General features: G+C 41.3%; 1 protein-coding gene across 5 annotated transcripts in view; it reads right to left on the bottom strand.

Moving 5' to 3' along the window:
• Slc25a13 (solute carrier family 25 member 13) overlaps positions 1-16948 on the bottom strand; it is a 165569-nt gene extending 148621 nt beyond the window's left edge. Inside the window, exon 1 of one of the 5 annotated variants that reach the window (XM_074064714.1) lies at positions 16819-16948. In XM_074064714.1, the coding sequence (XP_073920815.1) occupies positions 16819-16833 (15 nt within the window). In that variant the 5' untranslated portion in view covers positions 16834-16948. Of the gene's footprint in view, positions 1-209; positions 278-16818 lie in introns of those variants that run through there. The other 4 variants (XM_074064716.1, XM_074064713.1, XM_074064717.1 and 1 more) reach the window with 4 other exon arrangements.
• Positions 16949-18476: the final 1528 nt, after the last annotated feature.

The raw sequence follows: 18476 nt of genomic DNA, 5'->3' as shown, positions 1-18476 counted from the left end.
ACTTCTTGAAAATGACCCAACATTTTAGGTACAGTAAATGGTGAATGACCACTATGGAATTTCCTGGAGGCCCCCTGAAATTTGTATTCATTCCTGGGCACATTCTATTTGAGCATAGATAACTACGGCTTAGTAAGAGATGGATTCTAAAGCTATGCCCAGCCTCCTGGACACCATCTCTGTACTAACTCCATCCATTACCCACTCACCAAATGCTGCATGGCCATGTGGAATTCTCACTTCCACCTCCCACACTTATTTCCTTGTTAGGTGTCACCTGCAGTGAAGAAGGAACACTTTAACAACTTCCTCAATGACAACATAAAGTTGCAATGAGAAGTGCCGGTGTTCTAAATGTGAACCATCCACCGAAATAGATTCTACCTGGTGAACAATCCAATACCCATGAAGTTCTAAGAGCTGGAAAAAGGGAGCACAGAAAGGAAGCTGCTCTTTTTAAGTCAATTCATAATATAGCTGCTCAGCATACGCAATGACACACACAAGCCTGAAATTAGTAGACTTTGTTTATTCTTAGGCTTCAGAAGATTCATCAAACTTTAGATTATTTCCAGAAGGCTGATTTTCACTGTTACATATTTATTTTAGCATATATATACTATATACACATATATATACTAACAGCATGCAATTATGTACAACTACTATTCTTTTAATGTAATTACCTAATTTTCTTTATTATTTATAAGAATAGATTACAACCTTAAAATTATTCTCTTAAATAAGGTAACTGGCTCTCAAACTTGAGAATTAAATCACTAAAAAGGAAAAGAATTCTTCATAGATGTTGATAAAATATGATTTGGTATTTAAATCAACACGAAAGAGAATTTTATATTCAGAAAACCAATTCCAAACTTAAGAGAAAAAGAGATGAAGGTAAAAATAGGAAAAAACTTTATGCATTAATGTTTCTTCTATATACTGGGAAAAGTCTACCATTATTTACTAGGATGAAAATTTCAGATCAATTTTATGAATCTATATTCCATAATGACAAAACTTGAGGATCACTAAATATGTAGTTTTTTGACAAGATAAACATTAGCAATATCCATGTGAATAGGGCATCAATAGCATTTGTAAAACATAAACTAGGTATGGCTAAGAAATAATAATTTTTTTAAAATTCACTAACACAACTATTTTTTTAAAAGATGAGGGAAAGGGGTAAAGGAGAAGGAAAACATAACAAGAAGAACCAGAAAGACATCTTTCAGGGCAAATAAATTTACAATCATTCTAATACATGTTGGAGCAGCCAAAAATAGGGTCTTTCTGGGAAAGATAATTCTGTATTTAGGAATATTTTTAAATTGGCTTTCTTACCCTGGAATCAACCCACAAGAAGCAAACTCATTACTTTAACACAGTTCAGTGGCACAGAACTGTGGACTTAAAATAGTTGTTAGGTGTAACAAGGCTAGTGGGGCAGAATATACAAAAGTCTACATAAAACAAGGGACCCTCATTTGAAGATACCTTTCATACTGGGAAGTCCTAGAGATGTGAGGGCATCTGTTCCTCAGATCATCCCAGCCCTTGCACAGAACAGAAATCACAGTAGATGCTCCTTAAACATTGATTCTATTGTCTTCCAGGAAGTTTAAAAAATGCACATTTACAATCAAAACAGTGAGCTCCCTTTGGATCCATACTTTTTAAAGTACAGTGCCTCATATCACCTGAGAACTTTTAAAAAATGCAAATTTTCATGCCCCAGCCCAGACCTATACAAGCAAAAACTGAGGAAGTGGGGCCCAGAAGGTCTACGTTTAACAAGCCCTGCAGTTGGCCTTGACACAGCTGAAGTATCAGGAGCAAAGCTTTATACAATGTCCAGTTCTAAAACACTGATAAGGAATTGGGCTTTCACCCCAGCTGCACATTCAGGTCACCTAAAGGGCTTTCAGGTTGTCTCTGAGCCCAAGCTATGCAAAAGGTCCATGGATTCAAAATCTTTGGAATGAGTATCTTTAAAGTTCCCCACAAGACACATCACGTGAATGAGTGGAGAACCACTGGCTTGGAACCCAAGGTCCCAACCTCCACTGCTACATCACCAACTATACAGCACAGCACAGCTCTCCTTCCCAAACCTGAAAATTCTGCAAGTCAAGACAAGCACAGGCTTACCTGGGAAATTCTATGTCATGTTTATTTACCATAGATATAAGATTAAAACTAGAAGAGGCAGCTCATCAAAAGAAGAACACCATGTGTATGTGCATAAGCAACCATACAGTGACAGGAAAAGAGGAGGAACAGGGGAAAAACATTCTTTTATAGTCTCCTGTGCTTGAGGAGCCAAAAACAGGAAGACCTGAATCCCAGTGAGAGGTGATCTTGGTGTAGGCCCAACAATTCAGTAGCTGGGGCCTACCCTCCTTCTCTTCCATCTTCCTGTGCTATAGACATTGGACAACTAAAACAACACTTCCCAGACTCCCTTGCAGCTATGTGGCTAGATGCTGTCAATCAGATGAAGAAAGATGGGAACTGGAAGCTGAGACCCCACTTCTGCTGCTTTTCTTGTTGAAGTATATGGTTTTCTTGTGGCACCTTCCAGCTACATCAGTGGCAGCTTAGCCCTGAAACATACTCCACTTGGCAGGCAGCATCCTGACTGCACAGGAGGCCACCATTCCATGGCCTGCTCTGCTGTGAGGCTCTGGAAGTCATTCTTAAGAGCTCAACCTCAAGTCTGTTCTTCACCTCCTCAACAAATTCTGTAAGCCATTTAATACCCTGTAATAAATCTCCCTCTGCTTAAACCAGCTAGAGTGGATTCTGTTCTCTGCAAATGAACCTTGACTGATAGAATCAGTAACTGCAAAAGAAAGTTTGGAATTCCCTAAAACCACACACTTACCATAACTTGAGGGAAGAAAGAAAGAGGTGTCTCATCAAATTTAAGAAAATCATTTGTTATCGAAACCACTGAGTCACTCATCCATTATGCTGGTTTCCCTAGATTCTAACAAGTGAAAAGCACTAATTATGCAAAAAGTTACTGAACTATAAATTAGTATACAGACAAGATGCAATGTTAAGCATTCTTTAAACCACAACATTTCTCTGTAATCAACCCTCAAAAGTTCATATCACTCAACAGTTGACTTATAAAGCATCAGACGCCACAAATGTTAACCCACTGGGTAATTACACCAGCAGGTCATTTCAGGGGTGCTGGAGATGTTTATCAGAACAATTCAGTAAGTTGTGACGTATGTAGATTTTAACTGTACTCTGTTGTAGACAAACATTAAACAACTGTAAAACCTTCATCATTAAAAAAAAGTCTAATATCAAGAAGCAGAGTATAACAGTGAAAAAATGAATGGTAGTGTTTTAGCTGGGCTTCTGTTACGCCAAAAAAGCTTTGAATACACTAGTTTTTTATCCTGGAGTACTGTCATTAAGCTAAACATTCCAGGAAATGTTCCCAAGAGTAAAACTAACAAGAGACACTATGACTCTTTTCTAAAATAGATATTTTTCTGTTCATATTCTCAACTCCTTACAATCACTAGAAGATGCTTGCTCACACTTACATCAGCAAACAGCTGCAGCTTTATAGGAAGGACCTGGGGTCCAGCTATGCATGGCTACCTTGCGCAAGTCAGTTAATATCTCTCAGTTTTAGATTCTTCATTCAACTGGGCAAAACTATAATAAAACCTACTTTACCTATTTCAGAAGGTTATCCAACAGCCAATTAGAATGAAGAAAAAGTACCCCTGTAAATTGTGAACTGATAATGTTGGTAACGATTTTTAAAGCGTAGTTACTCTTTATTAAAAAAAAAAAGGTAAGCTCATAACAAGACTACATGACATTTCTAATAACAGATGTGAATGGAAGGTGAAGAGGTCCAACACAGACTGAACTTAGAACTAGGCAATCAAAGATGACCATTGTCTCATTAGAAAAGCTAAAGAATCAGCCAAGGTCAAGGTGCTAGCAGTGATGCCCCAAATTACCCCAGAGTGGCTTGGTAAGAAACCAACACCATGGCTGCCTACCAGGTAAACTAAAATGAAAACTTTCACATATATCCTCATGTTGCTCTCTTTCTAATCAATAGCTCACATGTGAACATCTGATTGGCAGAGACAAGGTCACTTGCTTATGTCCTGCCTTTAAGAAAAGATGGTAATTGAGTTCTGACTCTTACATTGGGGGAGACAAGCCTGCTAATGCACAGATCTCCTCCAATACAGAAAAGCTAAGCAAAGGATGATGGGTCACTGGAACCATCAAAATGAACCTGACTGGATAGTTGGTAGGCACATACCTGCATAATCTCCCTGTCTTTCCAAACAACTCTGAAGCAGGTGGCATTTTTTCACCACTGAGAAAACTGCAGGTCAAACAAGGTCCCTGTCTTCTCCACAGGGTCACAGCCCACATGGGCAGACTGCCTTAGAACAGGTTTCTCAACCTTTTGCTGGAGGGTCTGGTGATCATTCTTTGTTGCAATGTCCAGTGCACCACAGGATTTTTAGCAGCATCCTTACTCTACCCACTAGTTGCCAGTAGCAACCTACCCCCCATCAAGCTGTGACAACCCTACCAGGCATTGACAAATATCCCCTAGGGAAAAAAAGTCTACCCCACCCCCAAGTAACAACCACTGCATTAGCGAGTGACGCTTACTCATGTTACACCATCACCTATGGGTAATGCTCCAGGCCCTCTTCCAGCCACTGAGGAAGATAACACCAAATAAACCCGAGACCCTGCCCCAAGAGGAAATGACAGAGTTACCAATGAGTGTTGGTATGAAGTACATAACGATACATGCTATCACAGGTACAGTGGAGGCAGAACTAAGATTATAACTCTGCTAGAGTTAAAGGTCACAGAGGTGAAGTCTTGAAGCTGAAGTATTTATTATTGGCTTCAGCAACAACAGCCAGTTAACGCTTACCCTGGACCCTGAACTCTGTGTCAGACCTGGTGCTAAAGGCTTTGTATCATATCTCAATTAAACATCACTTAAAGTCTTTAAGGTGATGAGTCATTGACATCCACTTTTCAGATGAGGAAGCTAAGGCATTTCAGAGAGTCTTAAATGAGTACATGTAAATCACAGAGCCAGAAAGGACCCCAGAGCCCACGTCATTTTTATTATAATACCTAGAAGGTGTGCCCAGAATTTGGCAAAGACAGTGTATACCTCTCCTGATGAATCATGCCACTGGACATTGTGACTCAGACCATTTAAAACAGTGTTTTTTGACACTGCATTATAATTCATAAATTCCCATACTTTGGTAGAAGGCAGACCTGCCTAATACAGAACACTACTTTCTAGTATTATATGCTGAACTTAGTCTCATTTTTTTAAAGCATCAAGGTTACAGTATAATTAAGAACCAGCTACAATTGTAATTACTGCTCCCAATATAATTTGTTACATATTAGCAAGTGTCAAATTACTACTGCTCCTTAAATGAATAAAAATTGATTGTGCTATTCTGCAGACTGGGATGTATGTTCCTGGTGGGGAACAAAGGAATACAAAAAGTACATGACATATTTATAAAGTGATGAAAGGCTCTACTTAGGTGATCACAAGTTGCTGGAGCCCAGATAATGCCATAAAAAGTTAAAATGGCTCTGAGAAAGAATAGCTAACTTAATAAATACAGAGGAAGAGAAAGCTAGAAGTGAAAGGACAATAAAGAAGTTGCTTCCACTAAATAACACCTTCCCTGTTCAAAATTCTGCTAGGCATCAACCTCATCTAACTGAGGCACAGTCAAGAACCCAGAAAGAAGCCAAAAGGGAGCCCTCTGCACAGCTAGCAGCCCTATCCCAAGGACTGTACACTTTTCCTTGCCTGAGGCCTCCTGCATCCTCCCACAGCTCTGGACTTTTAGAAAAATTTTTTTCCATCTTATTAGCATATATTCATTGTACAAGGGGGAGTCACTATGCCAATTCTGATCAGCCTTACATTGAACATTGGTTAGATCACGACCACCATCTCCCAAGCAATTACAAGGGGTTTCATTGTTCTATTTCATACATATATATGAAGCCCATCAACCATATTCCCTCACCTTCATCTCCTCTATTCACTTCCCCTTCCCACAAGTACCCCCCCACCCACACACACTGTACCTATTTTACCTGTCTTTCATTTTCAACACCAAGTCAGTGTTCAAAGGGGTAACTCAATGCATCCCAGCTTGACGAGACTCTTAAGCAGTATCTCTGACTCTGGACTGCATTTCCACATCACAGACCTGTACCACTTACCATGCCCCAGGTTCTGTTCCAAGCTTTGCAAACACTGACACACTGACCCTCCCAACAGCCCCCAAAAGTAGGTGCAACTACACCCCTTTGATAAATGAGGAGATTGAGGCACTGACAGGTTGAGGAACTTGCTCAAGTCACACAGCAAGTAAGTGGCAAAGCCATAATATGAACACAAACCCACGACTTCAACCATTATGTTACACTACCTTTCAGGGGGAAAGAGAAGAACAAGCATTAACTTGAGATTGAGAGAATAAGAGGAAAAAAAAAAAAAAGAAAAAAAGAGAATAAGAGGTCAAAAAAAGTCAAGATACATCAACCAATTATAAAGCATTGGCCTCATTTACATAATTCAAAAAGCTATTAAAAATTATAACACATAAGGGAAATGGGCAAAATGCATACAATATAGGTGTTTAAAGATACTGAAGAATTGTTAAAAATTTTGAGGTTTGAGATAGGCGCTGTGGCTCACAGCTATAATCCCAGCTACTCAGAAGGCAGAGATGAGAAGTATCATTGTTCAAGGCCAACTCAGGCAAGACGCTATCCCAAAAACACCTAGCACAAAAAAGGGCTGGTAGAGTGGTCAGGTGATAGAGTGCCTGTGCAGCCTGAGTTCAAACCCCAGTACTAAAAAAAAAAAAAAAAAAAAAAGCTTAGTGGTAGAGTGCCACAGGGCCTGGGTTCAATCCCCAGCACTGGGAAAAAAAGAAAGGAAAAAAGAAAGAGAGAGAGAAAGAAAGAAAGAGAAAACTTGTTTAGAGATACATACTAAATAAAATATTTTACAGATACAATGGAATGATGTCTGAGGTTTGCTTTTTACAAACAGGAGATAGAAGGAGGACAGTGTGGTATTAATGAATCGATATTGGCCACAAACTGATAATTTCTACTGGCTAGTTAGTAAAGTAGGGGTTCACTGTACTATTTTACATTTGCACATTATGGGGAATTTCCATAGTGCCAATGTTCCTTCAGGAACCTCTGGAGTCAAAGACTTCTTCCTCCACAAAGATTTTCTAGATTCTGCAACCAGATTCTCATCCTAGTTCATTATTTATACCTATTTTATGGGCTTTTGCAATGAGAAATTTAAACTGTGACTCTATTGCTAACTAGTAATTTGACCTCTTGTATTCTCATCGATTGAAAAAAAAAGACAGAGTCACATGGATAACATAATGCATGTCCGTCATCCACACTCGGGAGGCTCAAGCAGAGGGATCTTGAGTTTGAGGCCAGTAGCCCTGGGCTACATAGTGAGTTCAAAGTCAGAGTGGACTAAATAGCAAAAACCTGTCTCAAAAGATAGAAGAGTGAGTAAGTCAGGGGGCAGAGAGAGAGAGAGAGAGAATCAGAGAAAGAACTGAAAGGAAATGCATACTCTGGGACAGACTCTAGCAGTGCCTTGCTTGGCAGACACTAGTATCCGTTTTACAGTCAAGCAGCCCAGCTGAATGAGTCAGCAGAAGAGCCCTGGGTGCTAGGGAAGGCTAGTTTGGGCCTTCCAAACTAATAAGCCAGCAGATTCAATCTGAATGGCACTAGGGAAGGCCAGTAAACTCCCAGGATTGAACAACAAAAATTAAACTGGTTTCCTACCTTTCAAGCAAGATATTCTTATGTAATATTCAGTTGAGACGATGATTTTAAATGACATACAACCCAGAAGCCATAAAGAAAACGATTGATAAAAAGATTAGAACTCAGTTAAACATCAAACAACTGAGGAAAAAAACAATACACGAACAGATAGGACAAAGGGGCAAGGTTCTTTATTTAAAAGTCCTCTTAAAACAAATCAATGTGAAAAGGCAAATAACCCATAGAAAATCAGGCAAAGGTCATAACCAGATTCTATTGAAGCTGCTGGTGGGCTAACAGAAATCCATGAACCACCCAGAAAAGATACAACCTAGGGCTGAGCTTTTTACTTTTGGAAATGAGATGGGGGACAAAGGAAAGAAGATGGAATCCTCCAACTCAGTTAACATCAACTAGCAAGATAATAAGTGTATGAGTGCTTAGAAGAGAAGGCAACCTTTTGTCAGTCAAATAGACTTGGTCTCCCCAGTCTGCTTTCAAGTCACCTGGTGACTCAGTGTGTTTTTGATACTATAGCTGGGATGAAAACCCTGTAATGCATGCACTGTTTGGACTTGCTGGGGACTGTGTCCTACAATGCAGCTGAGATTTCATAATCAAAAGGGAGTGCTTCTTAAGACACCTTCTTTTGAAGTAGCCTTTCTAGACTCATAGAAACTCATCTACCTTGGGACAGTCCAACCCCTACCAAGGTCTGATCAGCAGCTGACTCTCCCTCAAGCCTTCACTTGAAGATTATGCATGTCCAACTCCTCAAGTATTTCCAATGATTATTTATTTTGGTGGGGGATGGAAGGGTTTGGGTAAACGGTTTATTAGAACAAGAAAATGGTTTCCAACAAACCATACCATGTAATAAAATGTCTTCCCCCTAATCATTTTGCTATGGGTTGGCATGCCAAATTAATGAACAATTCAATGAGCAATGTCTCTAGATGCTATGCAACAGGTACTTTGGGGGATATCTGGATCTAGAGGGTCTCTGCCCACAGTAGTTCAAAATCTAGTAAGAAACAAAAGAAACAGCCAGGACCACTCTCCTTTAGAACCGTATCATTTTCTCACCCAACACAATTTTGAAATGATGCAATATTTGTTATGAAATGAATTGTGCCTGCCCCCCACCAAATTCATGTTGAAATCCTAACCCCAGAAACTCAGAACCTGACTTACTGTATATGAAGGAAGGTCCTAAGAATTGGAAATTAGGAACCACATGAAGATACAGGAAGAAGACAGACAGATACGAGCCAAGGGAAGAAGTCTCAGGAGAAACCAACCTTGTTGGGACCCTGATGAGACTTTTAGTCTCCAGAATTATGAAAAAATAAATTTCTGCTGTTTAAGCAGAAAGTCTTTGGCACTTTGTTAAGAAACCCCTTGCAAACTAATACAGTATCATTTTATATGCAGTTGCTCCAACTATGCCAATTCTTTTTATTATTATTCATTCATTCATTTATTTCGTATCCAGGTTCAAGCACTGCATTTGGTCATCATGTCTCTTTGGGAGTTGCCTTTATTTTTCATTCACAACATTGACATTTTTTAAAGTCAGGCCAGAGGTCTTATAGAATGTCCTACTTTCTGAATTATTGAATAATTTCCTCATGATTAGGTTCAGATTAAGTACTTTTGGCAAGTATTCTCCTAAGGTCATACTGTACAACTCCTGTTGCATCACCTCAGTAGGTGTATAATGCCAGGTTGTCCAATGTATCGATAATCACTTGTTTGAAATAAATCTCTCACAAAAACACAGGCTGAAGCTCAAAGAGCTACACAGGCTGAGGAGTGAACATCACCCTTTACAAGGCCAGTGAGGCTACAGGAGCTGGAGGGAAGAGAAGAGCAGAGCCCTGGAGGACACCAGCGTTCCATGGGACACACAGGATAAAGAGAAGCCTACAGAGGAGAACAGGGAGTACATGAGAGGCAAGAGGCCAAGCATGACAGGGCTCAGCATGAACACTGATGGCAGAAGTCCCAGGAAAGAAGAGATGACACACATGTTTGTGTGAGGCCAGAAATAGGGACAGGCTCGCTGATGACCTTTGGGGCACAGTGACCAAAAAAGAAAGTATGGACAGAAGTTCATTTTCAGGAACGCTAAGTATGGAAGAGTAGTAAAGAAATAGAGAAAAGTACAATCCTTATATAATTCCCTTAAATAATAATTCAGAAATGTGCTCCGAATAACACCTGGGCCCAAGTGGAGAATCAAAACAACCCCTAAGAAACCTAAAATTTATACTGGATTTTGTCACTATGTATTTAATTCTGCAAAAAGCTGGACTAACTTACAATGAATCTAAAAGGTGCCGCTACATTTAATTACATGGTAATGAAAGTTCTAGATCAGTACTATCCAAATTGTAATATGCACAGGATTTCCTGAGGATCTAGTTAAAGTCCAGACACTAATGCAGCAGCCTGGGGTGAGGCTCCATACGCTGCATTTCTAACAAGCTCCCAATGCTTCTAGTTCACGACCAGAAACATCCAACAACAAGGCTCCCAGCAGACCACTCGGAGAATGAGGCTATTGAAGCAGCATGCTAGCTAGCCATGATGGTAAATATTTAGTGGATTATGAGCGTCAGTAAAGCAAACCATGTTTTGTACAAGAAGGTCAAATACTTGTTCCATAGTTTGAAGTTAAATGGAAATATTCCACCAACTCTTACAGACATCTTTGACATTCCTATTGCACTTCGTGATTCCCAAAATACTGTCACATATTGTCTTTCATGTGATCATCACAGATATCACAAATGGTCCCCTATTCTCCCTAGGAAGATTCTGAGAACCCAAAAGTCAGTGCCTCATCCAATTTCTCAACACCAGTGGCAGCAGTAGGCTAGGACACAGGTTCTCCTACCTTCCATTGCTCTTTCACAAACAAAGCTATTAACTGGGGGGCACAGAGAGTCTGACAGTCTCTTCCCACATGAGAAAGTAGAGCAGAGATAGACAGGGTATCCTCTGCAGCTCTGCCACAGAAGTGACCAGTGCTCAAACCTAGACATCTGCAAATCATGTCTCATTCTGAAAAATCATTAAATATGCACCTAGGGATGCAAGAGTTGGTTTAAATCAGGCTTACTTGTACAATTTTCTTACAAATTGTACTGCACACATCTTATGCAAAAGATTCTTCCCATAAACAGTAAGTGCATTATGAGATACCTGACTTTCCTATCAAGTCAACAGTTTTCATGGAGAACATGTGGAAACTGTGACTACATGTGGAAATCAAGACAAAGCTACCAGCCTAATAACAGTCATTAAATAGAGTGGTTTACTTAGGTTAAATTGCTAAGAATTTCAATACTGCCAACTGTGTTATGTTGTCAACACCAAAAGTCAAAAAGAAACCATCCAGGTCTTTTCTTCACTTGTGCAATTGTATGGCAGATTTCTGAAAGTACAAATGAGTTAAACATTTCAAGTCAGCAAGTTGGACCACTGTCACTCTGCAAATCAACCACTTAGGAATAATTTTGAGCTAGTAGAATTGTGAGACCAGAACCAGCATTTAAATGAGTTGATTAGATCCAATAGAGGGTCTGGTTAAACAGGCCCTGAGCACAGGCTTGCTCTGCAGCTGGTGCTACTTTGCTTAAGGAACAGTACCACTGCAACATGGTACATCCTCCCCAGGAGAACCAACACAGAACTCCAGAGTCATGCATTCCTCTGTTCTAAGACCTGCCCTACAGCAACCAAGGATACCAGAAGTGCTTATGAGGCAGCAAAAGCCAGGCAGCAGGGAGAGGAGGAAACAATGCTCAGCAGGCCTAATCCTCATAGATACTGGAGGACAAAAGAAAGAATGGTTCATGTAAGGACTCATCAAAAAGCAGAGGCTGGTCACAGGGGAAAAGGTCAAAGAGGCAGAAGCACTGGGAAAGTAATAGCTCTTCTGGCACTCTTCTGAGAGAACTCAATATTCAAAAAAAAAAAAATACTTAATTTTCTTGCGTTACATATTGCCTTTCATTCCTCCCCATCCACCCACCAGTCCTCTACTTGCTGACTAAAACCCGTAAAGTCCTGTGACCCAAGTCAGGAACATTGGCACCCAAGGCACTAGATAAGGAATCAGGGAAAGCGCTATAAAACCAAGCTCATGCTGCAATATTTTCTTTCAGCACCTTCTCTGAATGCAGGAAACCAATGAGACTTCATAGGAAACAAAAAGAGCTTCCAATCAACTTTGATGACAAACCTATATTCTAGGATAATTACAAAACTGTACATCTTTGATGCCTAAGCACCAAGGGGACATAGGCATGACTGGGAAGAAGTTTCCAAGAAAGAAAACTTAAGGTGCTCTATAATGTCCCTTCTCTGAATTAGCTCACCAGACAATTATTTTATTGTCTTATCTATTTCACTACATTCCTTTCTTATCACTCAGAGCCAGCCAAGGATCACTGGGGGCAAATAGTTTGGAACACTGGTTGTCAAACCTCTAAAAATCCTGAGGCTCAGGCTACACCAGATTCCAATTCAATTAGAAGCAATGCAGTGAGACCCCAGCATCAGCATATTTTACACCTGTCCAGATGATTACAATGGCTGGGAATCACTGGCCTAAAATAGTGAGAAAAGCAAAGGAGTTCAAAGAGATTGGACTAATCACAAATCTTCCTGGGATTCTTCTTCTTCAGAGGACAGGACTGAGGAGAAATAAGAGTGAAGATCATTGTGTTAGGAAAATTGCAAGGATCATCCAACTCTAACAATTTAAGAAACCTTGAAATCCAAACATGAACATTATCACAGTAACTTACTCTTTTAACAACTATCATGGTAGCATAAAACAACTCAAGACATTTTTTTTTCCTTTATTTCTGGCACAAAAATTGGCCTGCTTTATTGTATCACTAAACACTCAGCAGGGTTTGTTGTACTATAAGGAAGAGAAAACCCACCACATGAAGAACATCCTTATTCACCTCTTTATCCTCATAACAAACCTCAGGAGGTTTTTATATAGGTGAGCTCCTTGAAAAACATGGAGGCTAAATAGTCTAAGTCCTACAATCATAGAAACTAAAGTAAAATTTTACAAAGGTATGTAGTAGTGGCAACAGTTGCACAACTCTGTGGGTACACTGTCAATGAACTGTATTCTTTAAGTTGTGAATCCTATGGTATATGAATTATGTCTCAATAAAGCAGTTAATGAAAAAAAAAGGTGTACAACAATTCCTGCCCTGTTGAATTTACAATCTGATTGGAGAGATAGGAAAAATATACCTAACAAATAAATACTGCAAGGAAGCCACTACCAAGTGACAAAGTGATAAAAACTTCTGATCAGAAGACATGTATGTCCATAATCGATAGCTTGTGAATTCTCACGAGTGTGCCTCTACACATGGACGGAATCCTCTTAAGGCCTAGAAGAGCAGGAAAGCCAGGAGGGGGTGAAGACAGCAGTCTGAAGACATACTGGCAGGGTTCAAACCTAGACTGGATCCCTAAACTGAATGGCCAACATTTAGAAATTACTGAACCTCCCTGAACCTAAATGTTTTCCTCTGTAACACAAAGCAATACTTCTCAATATTATGCAAATTAATTGAGTTATTTGGAAAGCTCTTGGAAAGGTGTCCAGCACCTAGTAAGCACTATGCAAGCAATCCTTAAATAAAGTCATCCAAACATGGAAAATCGAATGTGTACTAGACCTCCAGACCGAGTTTTCACTATGAATGCTTCAGCTTGTCCCCAAATTTCTTTATTTCTAGGCCAGTTTCAACCAATTATTGGTCCATGTCAAGTTTTACACCTGAACATCTTGCACTTCCGAAGCCTGAACACAACTGATCATTTCCTAACTTTTAACAGCTTCACATGGCTTAATATCATCATCCTTAATGACACAAACTTAAGCAATGATACAAAGAGGATGTCCACTACAGTAAAAGGGGGCAGAGTGGGATTTGCTAGTTTTTAGCAACACCATTTTTTTTTTTTGGTGGAGATTTGTGAAATATAACTTTTAAAAAAATCTCATTTACACAGATAAAAATCTCATTTACATTTTAAAACATGCTATATAGTTTTTGGAAGTTTTTCAAGGAAATATTCTAAACAATACAATAGGAAAGGTAGATGTAACAAGGAAACATTTAAGAATTATTCCTATAAAAGAATGAAAGGTTTTTGAGTTAATCTCAAAAATACTAAGACTTGCAGATTAATGTTACTTCATGAAAAACCAGTACTTCTTGCAATGGTAAGCAGTAATTTTCATGGCAGAAATCAAAATAAAAAGCAGACCAAAGACTAGATTTTCAGTCTTCCATTTAACCAATTTAAAGAAGGAAATGAATGATTAGTTATATGTGAATAAGTACAAAGACCAAGAAAATTAAAACAAGATTAGGAAATGGCAGTGTGGCCACATCTATGGAGAAAACATCAAGTCTGCATAAATATTGCAAATTCACCACAGTGAGAGTATAGTGGGTGCTGGAATTCACCTACAATTGTTGAGTCCCCAGGTTCACAGCCCAGTTTCTTGACACTCCTTTGAGGTAGGCCTCTCTCTCTCAGGATCCTTGATTCTTTACACAGACTGTCAATCCTACCTACAGATGAGATTCTTAAGGCTCTGTGTTCAACTGACAGCACACAGTAACTAAGCTCCACCATAAAAGCAAGGAGCATTAACTCAGGATGCCCAGAACTGATCAGTACCTGACAGAAGCCAATCTATAAGGATGGTGCCCAAAGGGACATTATTCTTGGACTAAGTATACTGACTTAACTATACTGCCCTTGAGCTACAATGAGGGCCATTATAAGAAATGGCCTTACGAAACCACAGACATACATTCACGGTCCTGAGATAGTTTTGAATGCAATTCATCCCCAGCCCATGTAAAGGCACAGAGAAACTGCCCTCAGATAGCAGCACAAGGAGCCTTCTCTCCCCAGTAACTGACCTCTCTGATTATTTCTTTGCTTTGGCTGCTGGAGATATAGTTGCCTCTAACAAGCACATACTTCTTTCCTACTAACCTTACTCGTGGCTTCATCTCACTTTCTCTTTATTCTGGCTTTCTCATCAACTCAGATTTGATTTTGATATGTCCTGTTGGATTATAAATTTATGTATATAGGATGCCAGCCATCAGAAATCCTGGAAAGAGGTGAGTTTAAATAAATAAACAAAAACACAGGTTCCCAAACAGTGAATGTTTCATTTTCCCTGACTCTAACTACTTGGCTAAAAACCAATTGCCCTTGCTAGTGTGTGACATTTTACTAAAAAACACACCAAAATGTTAAACCTGCTTCTATGTCACTTATGTTACTTCCTGCTAATTAAGTCTTATGATACATCGCTAAGCACAATTCAGATTCAATTTAGGCTCCTCAATTACTTATCTCCAAATAAAGTAAAATTACTTAATTCATCAGGAGACATAAAAATGACAGTAAATAATGGATATTTACTTCCACTTACTCCACGGAACTTATTCATACCAACCTTGGACTCACAGCTTCATGAAAATTTAATGCAAAGAAAAAGTCAAGGGCTATTGGCTGGAAAGAGTCAACTTAGCTTCCTAAATACACACACACACACACACATATGCACCTGTGTGCTTACTCATACACATGTGCACACACACCAAGAGCAAGTTCCTGATGATGAAACTCAGAGTAATTACAGAAAAGAGAAAGGCCGCTTGGGCCATCCAGTCTAGGAACATGAAGAAGCTGGCAGATTTGGGGAGCCTGGGGAGACTTAAGTCACAGAACAGCATTTAAATATATTTGTCTGCTTACAATTTCCATTGCAAATGTGATTAGTTTGCTTGAATAAATAGGAATATGATGTGTTGGCCATGTTTTCCTCTTGAGGGTTATCACAGAGTTTTGATTAAGGACAAATGTTTGAAATGTTGGGTATATTTAAGTTCACTGCACTTAAAATGAGCTAAGAAGTTGTATAGTCTTGATTAAAGGGCTGCCTTCGTGAACTTAAAATTAAAAGCAATAAATTCCAATGATTCAAGTGATTGGGACTAAATATGGTATTCTGCCAGGAAAGTTGAAATGCAGTCCAAAGAGAATGAAATGGTGTCCAGGTTTCAAGAAATGGTGAAAGAGGAAAGGTCAACCTGTCAGAGTTGCCTTTCCTCTGGGATAGTGAATGATTCACATTACACAGAATTCCTTTTAAGTAGAACTTCATAGGAGTGACAGGCTCCCAGGACAATCTGTTTTGTCATTTCCAAAAGGAAGCCTCTCAAACGCTCCGAGGCTGGTTTGTAAGTGTTGTCAGATGGGAAGAGGGAGGAGAAAGATGGAAGGGGGAGGGGCAGGGTCCCTGGCCTTGCTAAGCACACACGCGCAGTCCAAGTCTCCCAGGCAGCTTCCAAGACCAAAGTCAAGGTGACTTCCCTACACACAGGAGGGCGGAGCCACTTAAACGTAATAGGATCAGCCTTCAGCGCCGGCTTTACCCCCTAGAAGACGCCTGGGTCAACGACCACACACCGTTAGAAGCAGGGGAGCCCTGGGGTCGCCGGGGGGTCCTGCTGATCTGACCCAGACCTTTTCCCCACCCAGGGACACCTGGCCCCAGTTGCGCCCGCTCCTCCACGTCGGCCATGGCTTGGCCCGGATCCCGCCAGAGCTGGGCCAAGTGGGAGTGTCCAGCTGGTAAAGTTTCTTCTGCCAATGCGGGCCTCGGTCCTCACACAGCCGCACGTGCGGTCCAAGACGAGCAGTCCCCTCGGTCCTCCCGCAGCTGCAAGGTGGAGCAACTACCCCGGCAGGCCCATTTTCCGCCCCCAGTTGCATCCACCTAGGGACGTGAGCGCGCGGGCCTCGGGCGCAGCCGACTGCTCCCGCGCGCCCCCGGCCCCGGCCCCCACTCACCTTGGCGGCCGCCATGCTTCGGGCCGGGCGCACGCTGCGGCGGGACCGCTCCCTGGCTTGCTGGCGCGCACTGGGGGCCCGGCGGCTCACTTCCCGTCCCGGCGGCGTGCGCGCCCGGCCTGCCTCCCCACGCCCTCCCGCCCGCGCGGGTCATGCGGGTGCCGCCAGCCCATTGGCTGGGCCCGGCCCGGGCCGCCTGGGCGCGCGTGATCCGACGGCCTCTGCCCTGCGGCGGGGAGGGCCCAGGTCTGGGGGCTGCGGAGGGGCGGGGACACGTGACCCCGCTGCTCTGTCCAGCCCCGCGGCCTCTGCAGCTGGGGTTCAGGCCAAGTGCAAGCCGGTCACCTGAGGACAGGTGAGCAGTGAGGGAAGCCGCTGGCTTCTGCTGGTACCAGGGGCTAGTCCTGGGTCCATTGACAGGGGCAAGTAAAGGTAGTTGGTACACAGCCCGGGGAAGGTGAGAACTACACGAGGGTACATGTTTAGGCCCTGATTCAAAGGGACTCCTCTCTGCACTCTCATAGAATTGATCCCAGAAGTCTTTCATCTGAAAACATTGACTGATGGCGGGGGAGACAGTATTGCTGGCACGTCTACTTTTAAGATCAAATCTGGTAAACTCTAAAGTACCCAACAGGTGAATAATGGTACAGAAAATATATTTGTGAGACTACTCCGTTTCAGCCCTTGTCGATTAGTACAAAAAAAGGTCAAAAGTACCCCCTTCGGAAAAACAGGTCCTCCTAAAGTAAATATGCCAAATTTTAATTGAAAAAAAAATTGAATGTATGACTGCCAGTTCTTTTATTCCTCTTCATCATCGGATTTCACTCATTTGTCGCTGTCATCAAAATTTGCAAGACAGTACTGGTTCACGCGGAAGGTCCTGGACTGTATTGAGTATCATGAATATAATATATAAGCAAAAGCAGTCACCAATCAGTTTAATTAATCAACATTGACTGAGTGTCTACTATGTGTCAGGCCTATATTCAGTGCTGGAAATCCCCAAAATATATGAGAGCTGGTGACAGCCCTTAAAGAGCCTAAGGCAGACATCAGTGTTAACTTCCATGTAATTTACTAAGGCAACAACCTATTCCCTAGCACACTACTGGAATGAGGGAGACTGAGAAAGCCTCTTAGAAGTGACATCTGAGCTGAATATAGGAAAGCGACTGTGTATCAGTCCATTGAGAGGATAGCAAAAGGGTGTTCCATCCACAGAAAATAAGGAGAGGCAGGAAGTCCAGAAATTGCTGAGGAACCCAGAAACTTGGTCATAGAAGACAATGTAAGCTGTGGGTGGGGTGGAGGAGGAGTCTGGGCGGCAGGAAGGGGCCATGTCCTGGAGGGTGTTGGGTTCTATGAAGAAAGCATGTCCACACTAACTGAGGGACTTTCAGGCTGGAAGCAGCATGGCTAGGTTTCCAATACAAATGGATCTCTCTGTGCTGTGATTTGAATGTGTCTCCAACATTCACATGTTGGGAACTAAATCACCAGTGTAACAATGTTGGGAGGTGGGGCCATTTGGGGAATATTAGGGTTATGCCCTAATGAATGGATTAATACCACTATAAAAGGGGTTTGTAGCACCTGTAATCCCAGCACTCAGGAGGTGGACACAGGAACAGTTCAAGTTCCAGGCCAGCTGG

The sequence above is a fragment of the Castor canadensis genome, chromosome 2, assembly GCF_047511655.1.
Source record: "Castor canadensis chromosome 2, mCasCan1.hap1v2, whole genome shotgun sequence".
Classification (NCBI taxonomy): domain Eukaryota; kingdom Metazoa; phylum Chordata; class Mammalia; order Rodentia; family Castoridae; genus Castor; species Castor canadensis.
This window is presented reverse-complemented; position numbering and strand designations above follow the sequence as displayed.